At 38.6% G+C, this 17,773-nt stretch overlaps 1 protein-coding gene across 1 annotated transcript; it reads left to right on the top strand.

Annotated features, from left to right (window-relative positions):
- Positions 1-465: 465 nt before the first annotated feature.
- Positions 466-13,350, top strand: GJA1 (gap junction protein alpha 1). The gene is made up of 2 exons (XM_019418227.2): positions 466-662; positions 10,418-13,350. The coding sequence occupies exon 2, from the start codon at positions 10,434-10,436 to the stop codon at positions 11,580-11,582; it is 1,149 nt and encodes a 382-aa protein (XP_019273772.1). The 5' UTR covers positions 466-662; positions 10,418-10,433; the 3' UTR covers positions 11,583-13,350.
- The last annotated feature ends 4,423 nt before the right edge of the window (positions 13,351-17,773 follow it).

Below are 17,773 nucleotides of genomic sequence, written 5' to 3'. Positions count from 1 at the left end.
GAAAGGAATTAGATCATCAAATAACCCACACCCACCTTTAACTTCACACACCTTGGCCAATATGAAACAAGTCTGCACTGGCTATACTCTGTTCCACCATTTTTATTTACTGCAACACAAAACATGCAATATATATAATTTTAGAAAAGATTGTAATATTATAGAGAACTTTTTATTATCCCTGGACTTTTGGTGAAACAAGCACTAAAACCAGTAATTGCTATCTATAAAGAGTAACTACAAGTAGTGACATTCACGCCTCTAATGCTCTTCCATTTTTCTCGTCAGCAAATTTAAACTACAACTTGATCTCAACCTGGCTATTCCTCAGTGCCTTTTCTCCCCAACCCTTCCACGTCCACCGGCCTCCCCTCCACTCTCCTCCCCGCCTTTCCTCTGCCCCTCCCCTTCTTCAGCCCCTCCTCCTCGTTGAGTCAGTGGCTTGAAACTTTTAAAAGCTCTGTGCTCCAATTAGAAAAAAGCTTTTACGAGGTATCAGCACTTTTCTTTCATTAGGGGGAAGGAGTGAAGAAAGTACCAAGCAGCAGCAGACTTTTAAACTTTAAATAGACAGGTCTGAGTGCCTGAACTTGCTTTTTCATTTTACTTCATCCTCCAAGGAGTTCAATCACTTGGCGTGCCTACTTCTTTTAAGAGAAAGAGTAAGTTAAAAAAATACTTTACCTGTTCGTTTCTTTTTCTAAGTAAAAGTTTTCTAAAGTTTGAAAATTTATTAAATGGAGCTTTGATATGGTACTGTAAATGGAATGGTGAACTTGAAAATGTGTCTGTAGTTTTAAATTTAAAATTGAGCGTTCAGTATTTATTTTCTTGACTGTTGAAAAGTTCCTAACAATGCAACAGGTAAAATAAGATTCAAACTTTTCCAATTGGAATGAAGCACTAGTTTACTGGATATTTGGTTCTTCATTTTAGAGTATAATTTTTCTTTTTTCTGGAGTCGATAATAGTCTAGGTGCTTTGTAACTTGGGGTGGGGGGGGGTGGCCTGGGTTGGGGATTTGACTGACAACATCACAAAAATCAAAGTGCAAATTTGCTTAGCGTGCTTGCTATAGAATTCTACACTGTGTGCTTTTTCATATGTAAATCTTGATTGATGTTCTATAGCCCTGCAAAGCAAACTTCTTAACAAAGTGCTTTGTTAAGACCTTGCGGTTACTTGACTTCCACGTGGTCCCTTCCTAGAATTTTCCTCAGTAAACAAAAAGATATAAAAATCAGAGTTGTAATATTGAGGTTTTTAAAACAAATAGTTACTTTATGTTAGCAACCACTTTGGAAAGATTTGAGACCCTAGGAGAAGCACCTTTTTTACTCGACCACGTTGGCAATTCAGCAGATGAAATCCCTTGAATGGGTGGTTACTCACAAAGCATTTGAAGGGAAGAAACTTTTAGAAAAAAGTGAATGCCAGGATGCATTTTCAAAACCGTCTCCTAACACTGAAACTCCTAGAAAGAATATGAAATAAAATAAAATTTCTTAAACATCGCCTTAAGGGAGCTAGCCGCCACCCCCCCCCCCCCCCCCCCCCCCGACTCATGCCCCTCTTAAGTCCGTCCGAACCTGTAACAGACTTCAGAGCTCTGGGGCGACTTTGGGTTGGAGCAGCTTGGGTGCTGCCAGTAGGCAGTGATTATGTTGATTTGTTATTTTAAAGGGTTCAGTTCCTTAAATGCTCTATTGGTAACACATTCTGTTATCCAGAAATGCAACCATGCATTTTGGTGCTTGCTAAGGATTTTGTTCACACTTCACAGGCCAAAGTAATTAGTTTAAATTCTTAGTGCGACCCTACAGTTTGAAGTATTTGCACCGGCGAATGCTGAAAAGCAAATAAAAATGAAAGCTTCTGCGGAGGCCAGGGGCGGGGTGGGGGGTGGCGCGGGGCGCCTCTGCCATCTTAGCATCTGTCGGGCTCGCTCCGGGCTCCTGCGCTGCCGGAGCTCCGGGGTTTGGAGAGGTTTGCTAAGACATTTCCCTGAAATCCTTACCAGCCAAACCGAGCGCAGGTCCTCGTTCCGCCACTGAAAAGGAAGGGGAGGGGGAGCAGAGCGGGGGCAGATGGACTGCGTGCCAAATGGTAGAAGAAGAGCAAACGATTAATTCAATTAAACGTGTCAATCCAATTTCCCTTCCCTCTCCCCCCCTCCCCTTTTTTTCTGAGTCCTACTGTGTAAACGTTGGTAAAGCAGTCTGAGTACCTCGGGGATTACCGTGCTCATATTGCACTTGTAACTCTTGCAAGTTCTCGAAACTTCCCAAGAATGGGAAGGGGGGGGTGTGGGGGGGGAACATAATGAAATGAGGAAAGAGCTAATGACGTGTCCAGAGGCGAATCAGTACAGGATTCGGAAACTCAAACCTTGAGTTCCGAGCAGCGGATTGCCCATAAATCCACTTAGGCATCCAAATGTTTACTGAGCGTTTCTGATAAAGTTTATCATAATCTCCCCTTGACCAGCCTCACACTCACCCTCACCCTGGGGCAAGTCTGTATCTCTCTTTACAAGTGCTAAGTGGGGGTGGGAAGAGGAGACCTATAAATTGTTGGTAAAATAGATTTGGTTTTATTTGGAAATGAGTTTAATTTCTTTTGCTTCACGAACCAAGTTAGTAGTAAAAACATGCTTAATCTCACCCCACCCCCCCCGAAAATTGGGCACACTTGATCACCAAGTGTTCCGTTGCAATTTGAAGAATAGATATTTCTTAAGGAAGCCTGATTTTTACTTTCTGTACGAAGATTGTTGAAAATAAAAGCCAGTATTAATGCAGAAGTCTCATTAATTCCATCTCACATAATGAAATAAACTGGTTAGAAAATAACTCGGAAGTGTAATTTTTCTAGGTAGGCCGAATTGACTGGAAATTATACCAGTAACAGGAGTACATTCTGTCCTGGCAATGTGTGTGATGCTTTGTACTTCCCAAAGTCAGGGGTATAGCTGTCACCTGTCCTTTGCGTGGAAAATGCAGTGGTACTGCTGTGCTCCTACTTTCTTCACATTTTAAACAGGTTCCACATTTTTCTAATGCCTTTTAGAATTTATCACCACAGCTGCCCCATCCACTGGATTTCTCAGCCTTTCCCGTGTGATTCCTTCATTGCTGACTCCGGGAAACAAGGTTCCAAAGATACTCTCTAGCAAGCATCTTTAAAGGGTGCGTTTTCAGATACTGAAAGTTGTTTTCTTAGTTAGATGTTTCCAATTCCTGCGTAGAGAAGGATGGAAACTCATGATACAGTGCATTCCTTCCTTTCTTTTATAATATCCAGAGGTGTAGCTTGGTATGAAGTCTCAGAGCCTTTTATATATGATACCCGAGGGAAGAGAATGATAGGAAAGTCACCAGTGATTAATACCTTCTACTCCACCTTTCCTGTTCTGACTTCCCTCCAAGATTCTAGGTTGTTTGAATAGATTTTTGGAGCTTATCCACAGATACCAGTTCAGCTCTGAAGGGAAAAGTAGTTATCTAGTGTTTATGATTAAGGTCAATATTCAATATAGGTAAGTCCAGTTTAAAAAAAATCCCCAGAGTTTTTCCTTCATGGGAGGTTAATTGTGTGAATTCTGTGGTGGTGGTTGTGTGGGGGTTTTTTTTGTTTTGTTTTGTTTTGTTTTTTGGGTCCTTGTGATAACTACCTAAATTTTTCACTTTGCCTGTCTAAATTCACCATTTATGTATGTACATATTATTTTTTGCCAAAATGAAAACACAAACCATGGTGAGATATGTATATCAATGACTTTAGCCTTAAAATTTTCCATAATGTCCATATTTGAATTTCCCTAGCTTTCTAAGTAATTTCTAGAAAATACAGATTTTATGGAATGTTTAAAATTCAGAGTAATGTAGAAATGGGATGGGGGTTTTTTGTTTGTTTTGTTTTTTTAAACCAACTTCTGTGAGCTAGATACATTCTATAGAATATGGCTCTTTTAATTATTTGAGGAAGATGCCTTCAAATAGAAACAAAGACAGGAGATGTTCTTCATGATTTTTTTCTTTTTTTCCTTAACAGCTGATAAAGGGTAAATTCTTCCTTCTAGATCTGTAGGGAATTGCTAAAATAGCAATATTGTAATCATTACAAGAGCATCTTAAAAACTAATTGATTACCATTTGGAAAATGTTAATCATTTCCTAGCTGCTATTTTGCTAAAAAAATACTCCAAGATAAAATAAATGAGCTATATCTATATCTAAAGATCTTTTAAAGAATACTAGCTAAACTTTATTAGCTCTTACTATGAGCTTTCATGTGCAGGAGTTATCTTATTCAGTGCTTACTGAAGAAAACAGACTGTTCTTAATCAATACACTTGTGAGTACCCTAATGGTGTATTTATGTGATGACAAAATAACCAGGCTGTTCAATAAAAATAGTCAATTTGGAGGTAAGTGGAGGAGAACACCAAGAACTTACAGAAGTTGTGTTTTGTTTTGTCTCACCTCACAGTAGAAGAACATGGCTTTCAGCCTGCAGCTTCTGACTTAGTTAAGGTTTTTCTTCTGGCATCCCTAAAGTGACCATGAGGCACTCCTGTTAGTGGGGGAGTTGAGTGGTAGCCATTGAACTGGGGGGGGGGGGGTCTCTGTGTGATAGGTATCATACTATCTTTGGAGTCCCTCAACCCCTATCTCATCTCATTGTTCTATGGAGGCTGATGTAGGTTGACTATGTGGTGAAGAGGGAACCAAGGAAAGAAAGTCTTGTAGCTCCTGTCCCCCCCAAAACTACACAGTTCTATGCTCACATGAAAGCTGAGGAAATATAATTGTATGCTTCCTTTTAAATAGAATAGGTATTTAAATGGAATAGGTTTGATACACTACAGAGTTAGGCTAATCCTGCAGATAGGAGGAAGCAAAGGTTGTGTATTATTTAATGAACTGGGAATATTTACCATGGTACTGGATTCAAATCATTCAATGCCTGCATAGACTCAGGCTACTTAGAGGTGTTATGTGAACCAGGGTTAATATCAGCTGCTGCTCTTCCCCTTCAGAGCCCCAGCCCTACCTCAAGATTTGTCATTCTTGAAGTAAAAACAAGTTGAAATGGGCAAGACACTATGGTGTTACTTATTCTCGGCACTGTGGTGTTATTTATTCTCATCACGTAGTGTACAGAGTGAGAATACAGCAGAAGGGGGATGACAACACAAGTTTGTTGTTTAATATCTTAACCTGTAACAACATAATAGACTGAATAAACATCTCTGATACCTGACGCAGTTCTGCAAGAATCCCAAATTACTGTGCTGTGTAATAAATTCAAGAAGCTCTTTGTTAAGGAACCTTTTTACTTACATCAGTCCTTATTGCTTGCTCAGGAGTCATTTGAAGCATATTGTTTCAACAGACAGTTTTCTGTTTTAGCAATTATCACTTGAAAATTTAATGTCTGCATATGAGATGCTGACAAGTACTTTTTTTTTTAAATACTATGAAACTAATGTAAAGAAAAAATTAGTTTGAAACTTCAGAAATTTGGGATATATGTAAGAGAATCCCAAAGAGGTAGTAAACAACAAGACTGGTGAATGGAACCTGGTGCCTTTTTGGGTACTGTGGAGACCACAGTGGACAAACCCCCTTGTGGAGCTTGCATTCTGATTGAGGAAAACAGACGGTAATAAGTCCTTGTCCTGGAGAGAGACAAACAACAGACAGGTAAATACATATAAAACCTGTCAAGTAGAGCTAAAGACCATTAAAGAAACAAAAACAGGACAAAGGGAAATAGGAAGTGACAGGACTGGAGGGCTGGCTGATGAAGTGAGACCAGAACTGAGACCTACAGATGTGACAAAGTGAACTGCGTAGACAGAGCAGAGCTGATCAAGGCAGATCAACTTGATCTTTCTTTCAAGATTGGCTGGCTGTTGGAGGAGAATAGTTTGGCAAGCAGGGTGACTAGGCTAGTGACCTGAAACCTGAGGAGGTGATGATGGCTGAGATCAGGCTAAGTGGTGGGGAGACTCCGTCAGTCTGGGTTTTGGGGGAAGATAAAGCCTATAGTATTTGCTGACAGTATGAATGTCAGTTATGTTAATTATGTGTGGATATGAATATTACCAAAGAACATCTGGCTGTTGTGACTGTAGAGGAATGGTCGCAACTGAGCTCAGTCAAGAACGTTTACTGCAAGGGACAGGGGTTCTTAGAAAAGTTAAAAACCTCAGGAGCGTTTACATTTTAGCTTGAGTGGCTTAAAATTTTTTGGTCTTAGTATATTAAACACACGCACTGCATTACCCTTTCCCCCAGATAAATCTATGACATGATTTTTATCAGGCACTTCTATAGTCATTTTCTTACACATTTTTAGCCCGTGTGATTTTATTTTTCCTTTAAGTGCTTACTTTCAATCACTGAAAGGTGATCGATATCAAGTCTCACTTTAGTTCTTAATCCTATTTAACTTTACTTAAGTCCCTACTCTAAACTCATTACAGCTGTCACTTGTGAAATTCTCTAAAATCAAAATGAAAATATTTTCTAATTTTCCTAACAATTACTAGGGCATTAATGACATGGAGCGACTTGACTACAGCTTTGGCGTGGTGATTTGTTTTTAAGGGCCTGGCAAAAGGGACACTCAAAAGTAATTTAAAATTGAAGCTTTCTTTTCATTTTGAATCAAGTGTTTGGATCTTTACGCTCTTGGGGAGCATCTGATGGAAGTAGAGTGACACAGGGTGGTTCAGTGAAGGGGGAGCTCAGTTCCCAGATGCCCAGAGAGCCTCTGCTCCTCATCCCGGACCACCCCTTTGGCCTTTTTAGATTTTCTTCTCCTTTCTGCTCTTCTAACATTTCTCCAATCCTAAATATTTTGAATAAGCACCAAAAATGTCAAGGAACCATTGTTTGCCTCCTGGCCTGAAACTTCAGAATCACCTGGTGCATTTGTTTTAAAAAAGAAAATAAACACCGAAAAAACCCAACCAAAAACCAAAACCAAAAACTAATTTCCCTGCACTCCCCTCCTGCCCCTCACCCCCCAATCAGATTAAGTCAGGCTGGTGAGTGCCAGGAATGTATATTTTCAACAAATGTTACCAAATGATTGTGGTTCAGGAACCACTGCAGAGGGTCCAGGGGGTCCTTGGAGAGGTCATGCTTGGATGCCCGTGGCTTTTGGCCTCTAGTCTAGAGGGCCATAAAGAGCAACAGGAAAAAATGTGACCTGACCTGACATGGTACACAGAAGACAAGAAGGATGATCCAGCTGCTGTCAAGCATTTGCTTCTAATGAAAATTTTGCATTAACTCCTTAACCTAGACCTTATTCTACATATAAAGTCCCAGCTTGGGAACCTAGAGGTGAAGGCATGAATATACATGAAGTACACTCAGCTCCTGTGTTTTTCTCCTGTATCACATAAGGAATATACCTGTCTTATGATGGTAGATATGAATGAGGTATACAGTCTGTAAATCAATGCCAGGGATTCAGTAAACATAATTATGCCCATTCTTTATTTAAAAAATATTAATTTTTTAACTAAGATTTGGAAAAATGAAAATACTAATGGGGTAGAGGGTCAACTAGTTGATAGAACTTTTGACTCAAAACAAAGTGAACAACTACCAGAAAAAGTAACTATTTTTGTTACCTCTCCTTGAAAATCACAAGCATTATAAGCCATCGCATTAAACATTATCTGATGGTCTCTGTGAGAGTGGTAATGACAGGTTACAGGATACTGGGTGTCCAATTGGATAATTCATCTTATTCAGATGAAAGAGAATAACTCATTAATGCAAATGACAACTGCGTGGGTGCTTAAAGAAAAGACAACTTTGCAATTAAGTTGCTGGTGTATTAATAAAGAACTATTACCTAGTGAACTGCCCAGTGACCCAATTCACATACTGTTGCACTATGGGGTTGTTTTTGGGAATCTCAGAATTACATGAAAGTTGAGTTTTATTTTCCATAATATGTACTGGAACTTAGTATAGTACTTAATTTCCACAAGCATCTACATAATCATATTTTACTTTGAATAATGATGAAGCACTGACCAAGATGACAACTTTTCAGTGTGCCTGGTAATATCTAAACATGTTAAGTTTGTCTTGAGCTCCATCATTGGGTGAGTATGATGAGATGTTTGCAGACAGTTTATCATTTTATAGTTGATTGTTTTTGTGGTCCCCTTTTCCCCCGGCAATTGGAGTATTGAGCAAAAGCAGATGACACTGGCAAAATATTGTAATTCTCTGCAAACAGAATTAAGGCCAATTTACACATCATCACATAGAAACTATCTACTGATATAGCTCCAAAAATTCTGTTTTGTTTGTTTGACCCTCATGGACTGTACTTCTTCATTCCCAGTGTACTATTTTCTGCTAAATTGTAGTTTTTTTTCTATGTTCTCTTCACCATTAAACTGTCCATCAAAGCTAAATTACTCCTATCACTTTGAGCCTCCCCTGGACTCTAACTCTTTTTGTAACCTTATAAGCCTTTGTTTTTTTGTTTTTTGTTTTCCCTTTGTTCTTTTTTGACTGCTCTTTCCATACATCAGCTTCACTGTCTAATGTGTCGCTTCAGAATCTAAAATGGCCCTTCCCAAAAGTGGAAGGGAAGCCCCCTTTTTAATGACCCTCGGAAAAGCATTACTTCTGTGATCTGCCTACCCACTTCCCCGTCTTCCTTCAGCATTCTTTGGCATTCTTGCCATCAAAGATACCCATCGACTGCTGATTTAGATAGCTGGCACATAGTTTCATTTTACGGATCTGCCGTCTCTTCTCTGTTCCATCTGGGAAATCCCAAGCCAGATTTCCATTTCATTTCTTCACTTCCCTTGGAGGGATAGGCATTAGATGGCACTGTAATGTTGCATGGTGGGGAAGACGACTCCCTTGGATTTCATTAACTTCCTACAAGGAGAAAGTGGCTCATAGTTCAATTCCAGATGAGAAGCTTTTATATTCAGATAATGAACATATTTCTATTTCTAAGAAGCCTATATAATCCTACTTTCAGTTACACTGTTTAAAATTTATTAGGAAGTTCCTGGAAAGACTTTGCTTAGCTTGTTTTTGATTATTAAATAATCTTTGAGCTCTTCTTACTTTTGTAACTCTCCATTTACTACTCTGGTGAAAATTAGACTGTATTCTCTATGCCTGCCACGTGTAATGTTACTCATTTCTTCCCAGCTTTCAGCCCTTGCTAAGATTGTATGAAAGCGTGAGAACATTTCTAGCCTTAATCCAGCTTTATTATAATTTTAAAACCAGTGTGGTGCCCTAGAAATCCTTGGCCTTGGGATCATAAGTCTTCTTGTGGCTCTAGTAATAGTTAAATATTTCCTATACCCCTAAGAAGGAGCTATTGACAGAGGTATGAATCGAATTATGTAAATAACTTTTGGGATCCATGTTGAGATCTCTACAGAGTTGGATCTATTTCTCATCCCCAGCAATGGGGAAGTGCTAGGCTTACGATATCTAGCTATTGATAGGAAGTTAAATCTAGTATATCGGCTGAGGGCCCAAAGCCTGGTAAGTGAACTTGAAAGTGTACAGCAATCAAAAGATGAAAACCAATAATTTTTGCTAGAGATAACACTTTAAAGTGGTCTAATAGGAGTGAGACAAATTGAATTTTTACTTGAAATGTAATGTGCATTTATTTACTCTTTGCTTTTTTGAAAGAAGTGCCCTGCATATAATGACAGTGTGTCAAAATGGTGTATTTTAGTACACTATACTTTTCTCTGGGAAGAAGACAGACTTTTGGACCACATAAATCACTGCTTAAGAAGAAACAAGTATAAATGACCGTAATATAGAATATACACAAATTACACTTGAAATAGCAAGGTGAAACATTTCAGAGTAGTTAGGAATAAAATGCTGTATAATAGCATTAAGGTTTGGAAATAGCTTGTGTATAAATGTGTTCATGGGTGTTCTTACTTCAGTTCTTAAATACCCATACTTTTTGAATACCATCCATCAGCATTTTGCTAAGGCATGCATCCAGACACAAGCCTATCTGGCGAGAACTATTGTCACTTATCAGATGGATAAAATAAGCAGAGGCACTTAGCATAGACAGTTTCTCAAGTCACATGGTAGGGCAGTGGTTGAGCAAGTAACATCTTTGCCAGTTAAGATTGCAATTTACCAGGCACATCGGCTCTGTTGCTACTTCAAGAAAATTGTGAGACATCTTTGCAGGCGGAAAATGGGACAGGAAGAGTTTGCACTTTTTTGGCGGGGCAGGGGCGGGAGGGATGTGCTAGAAAGATATGAGAACTTTAATAATATTTTGACTATTGACTGAAAACAGTTATACATTTTAACTAATAATTTGCAGTCTATGATCATTTAGTTGTCTTTCTGCTTCTTTTCAGGTGGTGCTCTGGCAACATGGGTGACTGGAGTGCCTTAGGCAAACTCCTTGACAAGGTTCAAGCCTATTCCACCGCTGGAGGGAAAGTGTGGCTGTCTGTCCTTTTCATTTTCCGAATCCTGCTACTGGGGACGGCGGTTGAGTCGGCCTGGGGTGATGAGCAGTCTGCCTTTCGTTGTAACACTCAGCAACCTGGTTGTGAAAATGTCTGCTATGACAAATCCTTCCCAATCTCTCACGTACGCTTCTGGGTCCTCCAGATCATATTTGTGTCTGTCCCCACACTGTTGTACCTGGCTCACGTGTTCTACGTGATGCGCAAGGAAGAGAAACTGAACAAGAAAGAGGAAGAACTCAAAGTTGCCCAAACGGATGGTGTCAATGTGGAGATGCACTTGAAGCAGATTGAAATCAAGAAATTCAAGTATGGTATTGAAGAGCACGGCAAGGTGAAAATGCGAGGGGGCCTGCTGCGAACCTACATCATCAGCATCCTCTTCAAGTCTGTCTTTGAGGTGGCCTTCTTGCTGATCCAGTGGTACATCTATGGATTCAGCCTGAGTGCCGTTTACACCTGCAAAAGAGATCCCTGCCCTCATCAAGTAGACTGCTTCCTCTCTCGTCCCACAGAGAAAACCATCTTCATCATCTTCATGCTGGTAGTGTCCTTGGTGTCTCTTGCCTTGAACATCATCGAACTCTTCTATGTCTTCTTCAAGGGTGTTAAGGATCGTGTGAAGGGGAAGAGCGATCCTTACCATGCTACCACTGGCCCACTGAGCCCCTCAAAAGAATGTGGATCTCCGAAATATGCCTACTTCAATGGCTGCTCCTCACCAACTGCTCCCCTCTCACCCATGTCTCCTCCTGGGTACAAGCTGGTTACCGGAGATAGAAACAATTCTTCCTGCCGCAATTACAACAAACAAGCAAGTGAGCAAAACTGGGCTAATTACAGTGCAGAACAAAATCGAATGGGGCAGGCGGGAAGCACCATCTCCAACTCCCATGCACAGCCTTTTGATTTCCCTGATGACAACCAGAATTCCAAAAAACTAGCTACTGGGCACGAACTGCAACCACTAGCCATTGTGGACCAGCGACCTTCCAGCAGAGCCAGCAGCCGTGCCAGCAGCCGACCTCGGCCTGATGACCTGGAGATCTAGATCCAGGCTTGAGAGCATCGAGATTCCGCTCACTTGTGGAGAAGAGAAAAGGTGCTGTCGAAAGTGCACCTTAGGTGTTCATTTTGTTCCATTGCAGGTGGTACTCAACAGCCTTCCTCATGAGGCTTAGAAAACACAAAGACATTAGAATACCTAGGTTCATTGGGGGTATTTGGGATAGGTGGGTGGAGAGGGAGGGGATAAGGGAGGTACATGTTGGTATTTAATGTAGTTGATTCAAAGAACTGTAGTTCTAAATATAAGTTGCATTAGGTGATACATAGCTAAGGGCTTTTTCTCCCCCCACACACCCCTAAGAATAGTTCTGTGTATGTGAAAGAGTGGGTGATATTTTTGGATAAGTACTTTTTTTATTCTACCATGAAACTGAAATAACTTTGACCAGGAAAAAAAAAAAAAATGCTTCCTGGACATCTTGTTTCTTTTTATCAAGAAAAAGTTGGAGGATTGTCCTTATGTCCCTGCTAAAACATTCCATTGTTAAAATTTGCACTTTGAAGGTAAGCTTTCTAGGCCTGACCCTCCAGGTGTCAGTGGACTTGAGATACTATATTTGTTATTCTTGGTATCAGTTAAAAGTCCAGACGAGGCCCACAGAAAGAGACTTTCCATCGCATTTTCAAATCTCGGCCAGTCATATGGACATTATTTCTTTTACATCTAGTTGTGACATGTAACTGCCATCACTGTTTCATCATTCCTCAGCTACTATTCACATTCATTTAGTGGTTTCTGTAAACATTTTGAAAACAGTTGGGATGTCACTTAGCATTTTTTGAATTAGAGTCAGGGAAGCAAGCCATGCTCAATATTTAACAATCACTTATATGTGTAAGTGTGTGGAAGAGTGTGTTTTACTCGTCATATATTGGTACAAGCAGATGCAGTATAAACTCACAAATACAGATTTGAAAATAATGCATACACAGTGTTCAAATTTGAGCCTTTCTCATGGATTTTGTGGTGTGGGCCAATATGGTGTTTACATTCTATAATTCCTGCTGTGCAAGTAAAGCACACTTTTTTTTCCCCCTAAGTGGTTTTTTTTTTCCCCCCATGTATCCTATTATGGATACTGGTATTGTTAATTATGATTTTTTTTCCTTTTTCTCTTTTTTTAGAATATAGCAGTAATGCTATTGCTGAAATGAATGATTTTCTTTTTCTGAAGTGTAATCATGAATGCTTGAATGATAGAATTTTAGTACTGTAAACAGGCTTTAGTAATTAATGTGAGACACTTAGAAGAAATGCTTAGAGTGGGCTTTTAAGTGTGCCTAAATGAATTTCGCAGTAACTGGTATCCTTGGTTTTGTCCTACTTAATACACATTAGTTCAGAACTTGTATTCTGTTATGAGTTTGACAGTCTTTTGGAGTGACCAGCAACTTTGATGTTTGCACTAAGACTTTATTTGGAATGCAAGAGAGGTTGACAAGAGGTTTCAGTAGTACACATGTAACTAATTTATTTGAAATCTACCCTAAAGAAATCTACCAGTTTCTTCAAATGTCTTCTTAAAACTCATCAGAGATGATTCATGAAAATGCAGAGCATCATACTTTTCTTCTTGCGTGTCAGCTACGTAAACAATTTTGTACAATGAAAAATACTAATTGGTTTGACATTCCATGTTAAACTACTGTTACGTTCAGCTTCGTTGCATGTAATGTAGACCTTGTCCATCAGATCATGTGTTCTGGAGAGTGTTCCTTATTCAATAAAGTTTTAATTTAGTATAAGGAGAGCAATCTATATCCTGTGTGATTTTTAAAACTTTTATTGCATCTATTCACAATTATCAAAGACATTTCCATTAGTTTTGATGATTTAGGCAAATAAGATTCACAAACTTCAGGAGTCTTTAAAAACAACATCATTAGCTAGGTTCAGTGCAACATTGATAACAGTTTTGGGTATTTGTTAAACTAAGAGAAGATAAAGTACATAAGTGTTGGATTTGGAATATAAGATTAGCGATATGTGCGATAAAGCTTAAAATAAGGTAATGTTAAGTAATTTAGTAGATCCGTACATGAGAGAAGTAAGCATGAAAAGATAAGGACGATGTAATTTGAAAACTGGAGCCTCCTGGAGATAAAAGACTAAGAACAAAGTCCATTTAAGTGTGGTTATGCTCTATGACAAAAGAATGAAATAGATCTAGGAATCTTATACCTAAAGACATTGTGAAAAATACAAAAAATAGATTTTAGAAATTCCTAACACCCCACCCTCCCACCCAACTGAATCATTCAAAGGGAGTAGAATAGTTTTGGACAGTGTATAATATTGCTATAATTTTAGATATAAAATTTATTGGAGTGCCTGTGTGACTCAGTTAAGCATCCGACTTCAGCCTAGGTCATGATCTCATTGTTCATAAGTTTGAGCCCCACGTCAGGCTCTGTGATGACAGCTCGGAGCCTGCTTCAGATTCTGTGTCTCCCTCTCTGCCCCTCCCCTGCTCATGCTCTGTCTTAAAACTACACATTAAAAAAAAATTTTTTAATATATAAAATATATTAATACTTATAAGTCACGTTTCAAATTTTTAAAAATTTGCATACATACCACAGCAAACTAGATTACTAGAACATAAAATTAGTACTAATTTAGAAATCTAGTCCAGTTCAGTTGCTTCTTTTATTTTTTTTTGAGCAAGGGTTATGAGATTTGCCTAAAATCAAAGGATTATCTAATAACCAGTTTTCCAGTCAATATAATTGGTAATGTCAACATGTCTTCGGGTATTATCATTTGGCTGGCTGAGAAACCTATCGAAGAAGCAAGTTTTCTGTGTATTTGCATTTACTATGGGAAATAGAGAAATGAATTATTTATTTGTATGTGTTTCTATGTCCTACACATGCAGGGTTCATGAGATATGGATGGATAAATAATTAGACCATCGAATGTTGGAGTAGGAGAGTGGAGGTATGAAACAGCGTTCTGATTTAGGTGTATGGAGGTGAGAGGGCAAGTTACGGCTTTCAGAAAGTGCATTCTAAACATTTCCCAAATTTAAAGCTTTCACTAATTACAAAAAAAAAAAAAAAAAAAATTAAGCATGTACTAAACATACACAGTTTTGTATATGTATACATGCATCAGAGAAGTTCTAATTCCCAAAGGAAATCATTGTCAAGAGTCAGACACCAAGCACATCAGGCATTTTGTTGAGGAGAGGTGATTTTTAGAATGGCCCCATAATTCCGGCCCAAAGAAGCTTACAATGTGAATCCATCCAGAAGTATCTATCTATTATTTTTTTCCTTCCAGAAGTTTTCAAAAAGATGTTCCACTCTTCATTTTGCTTAATTGTCTGCTTCCCGCAACTAAAAATTAAATTGACTTGTGTTTAAAAATTATGAGAAAATATGCAGTTTCATTCCACAAATATTAGATAGTTTTTCGCATAAAATTTCATGTTTAAAAAATTAAAATTTGAGGGGCACCTGGGTGGCTCAGCTGGTTAAGCGTCTGACTTTTGGCTCAGGTCATAACGTCACGGTTTGTGGGGTTGAGCCCCATATCAGCCTCTGTGCTGCCTGCTTGGGTCCTCTGTCTCCCTCTCTCTGCCCCTCCCCCACGCTCTCTCAAAAATAAATATTTAAAAAAAATAAAAATTTGAATCTTCTAGAAGTAGTAGAACTTTCTGTGGTAGTAGAAATGTTTTATTCTGTTCACTATGGTAGCTACTAGCCACATGTGTCTATTGAGCCCTTGAAATGTGGCTAGTGAATCTGAAGAAATGAATTAATTTAAATGTTAATTAAATAGCCACATGTGGCTAGTGAATATCATATTGGACAGGGCAGTTCTAGAGTCTGCCAGAGGAAAAAAAATTTAATATTGAGTGGAAATGGGGGAGAGGATGGTCATGTTAGAAAGGAATAGGGAAGAGAAACTCCGAGGTCCTTTTAGAGTCTTATAACAGTATTTCTTATTCTGTAAACACTAGGAAACTATTTTAAACAAAGCCTCTGCTTTTATGTGAAATTTGCTAGTCTTTTGTTAGATAATCATATATTTTATTTATTTATTTTTAAGTGTTTGTTTATTTTTGAGAGAGACAGAGCATGAATGGTGGAGGGCAGAGAGAGAGGGAGTCATGGAATCTGAAGCAGGCTCCAGGCTCTGAGCTGTCAGCACAGAGCCTGACACGGGGCTCAAACTCACAAACCGTGAGATCATGACCTGAGCCGAAGTCAGACACTTAACCAACTGAGTCACCCAGGTGCCCCGATAATCATAGATTTTATGTTACCATTGTTTTACTTCAGAATTTTATATACAAGCTTATGCTGCCTGTTTTTAAAAGTGGTATGGTTGTCTAATGTCTTCAAATATTGGGAAGAAGTTCAGTGCCCTTATTTGGTTCAGTGCATTAACACCCTAACACTTGTGAATCTCTCTTAAGTTTCCAGGCCCTGGGCTGTTCTTTTACCTTATTTTGAGAAAATTGCAGAACCTCAACCTGCCCAGGATGCTAGTTTTCTGCCCACACACTGCCTCTCCTAAAAATTCCAAACTTCAAATTCCAACATGCCAAAACATCTGTGCTTTGTACTCGGAGGGAGAACAAAATAATGAAGTTTGGGGGCTTATTAAAGTCTTAAAGTGAATTCTTTTTATAAACAGCACACCAACAGTGTAGAAACATGTTTATAATCTTTACTGGCTCTGAGATTCTCTTTTTACCTTTTCTTGGTTGGGCAAATATAGCTGAGCCCTTGGCAGGTCAGAATTCGCAGCTGGCAATTTTCAGAGCTCAAGAGCAGTCATGGAACAAGCACCATAGAAACAGCGCTTCAACAAGAATAAAAAATATCGTGTAAAGAAGAAAGCTAATTTGGAGGAAAAATTTTGCATTTGTTTCCTGGTCTTCAAAGAATATCGTGCAAAGAAGAAAGCTAATTTGGGGGGAAAATGTTGCATTTGTTTCCTAGTCTTCAAAAGTGTTGAAATTTTAAGTCAGATTATTTCTTCTGAGGTCCGGATGTTTCTTCCAAACAACCAAATGCTTATTTGGGCTATGACGTGTAGAGCAATTTCAATGCCTACACACTTTCCTGCTGAATACAGAAACTGTCTCAAGAGGCACTCACTTTGAAAGCAAAGCCTGAGCCTGAGTCTTATTTAATGCAATGAGCCATGTGCCTCTGTGCAATATGAGGCTAACTGGAGCCTGGTCGGGCATTTGTGCTAGAATGTCTTGTTGGTTACTCTTTCCAAAACTTAATTGGAATTGGTATAGACAATAAGATAGTTTTTAGTTGCTCTGATAGGAGAAACCATGCAATTTATTTTAAAAGTAAATGAATAAAAGTGTAAGACTCTCGTCTGCTTTGAAAAACTTGGGTCAGAGTTACATATTTCATATATTCAGTCATATTTATTAATTCTAAACACAGTTAACTAAGTTAGAAAACCTTCCCTACATAAAATGTAAACTAACCTTAAGCCTAAACTGTGAGAAAATGACTACAGTTGAGGTTAAGTCAACTCCGGGGAATAAAGGGAAAAAGGTTGAGATTCATTAAAACAGGACTTGAGACCTCAAGTCGAGCCAGAAAGCCCAAAGTTGAATTGGTCATTTCCCTTGAAGACTTTGATGTGATTGTGGCTCTAGTTCAAGTTTTCCTCGATTCAGAGCAACTGGAATTACATTGGCCTTTATAGTCCTCTACCATATTGATTTCTAATCATCCAAGCTATTCACAATATAAATATTTATTCAAAGACAGAACAGCAGAACTAGTTAAAGACAATGTTTGTTCTGAGACAATTTTCCATAGTTTGGCCAAATCTGTCAATAACTGCCTTTTTGGGGGGCAGGTAATTTGAAAATATTTGGGGAGGACCACTTTGTATTCATGAGTTTCAAATTTCAGTGAGACCAAAGTAATTTGGAGACTAAATGGAACTATATCCATCATACTGTCATCTATAATTCAACGTAAGTTAAAACTATAACAGAGATTTACCTGTTATGTTAACTTCTGCATACTTAAAATAGACCATAATTTATAATTTTATAATTCATAATTTTAAAAACAATAAAATAGCGATACAATAAATAAGATTGCCATTGAGGGTATTTCAGTGTAGAACATTAAATCACATTTCTTCTCCATTTTCACATTCTTAATTTCTCCAGTCTAACC

The sequence above is a fragment of the Panthera pardus genome, unplaced genomic scaffold, assembly GCF_024362965.1.
Source record: "Panthera pardus isolate Hobbes unplaced genomic scaffold, ASM2436296v1 HiC_scaffold_17, whole genome shotgun sequence".
NCBI classification, from domain to species: domain Eukaryota; kingdom Metazoa; phylum Chordata; class Mammalia; order Carnivora; family Felidae; genus Panthera; species Panthera pardus.
Note: the sequence above shows the minus strand (reverse complement) of the source record. Positions and strands in the feature narration are given on the sequence as shown.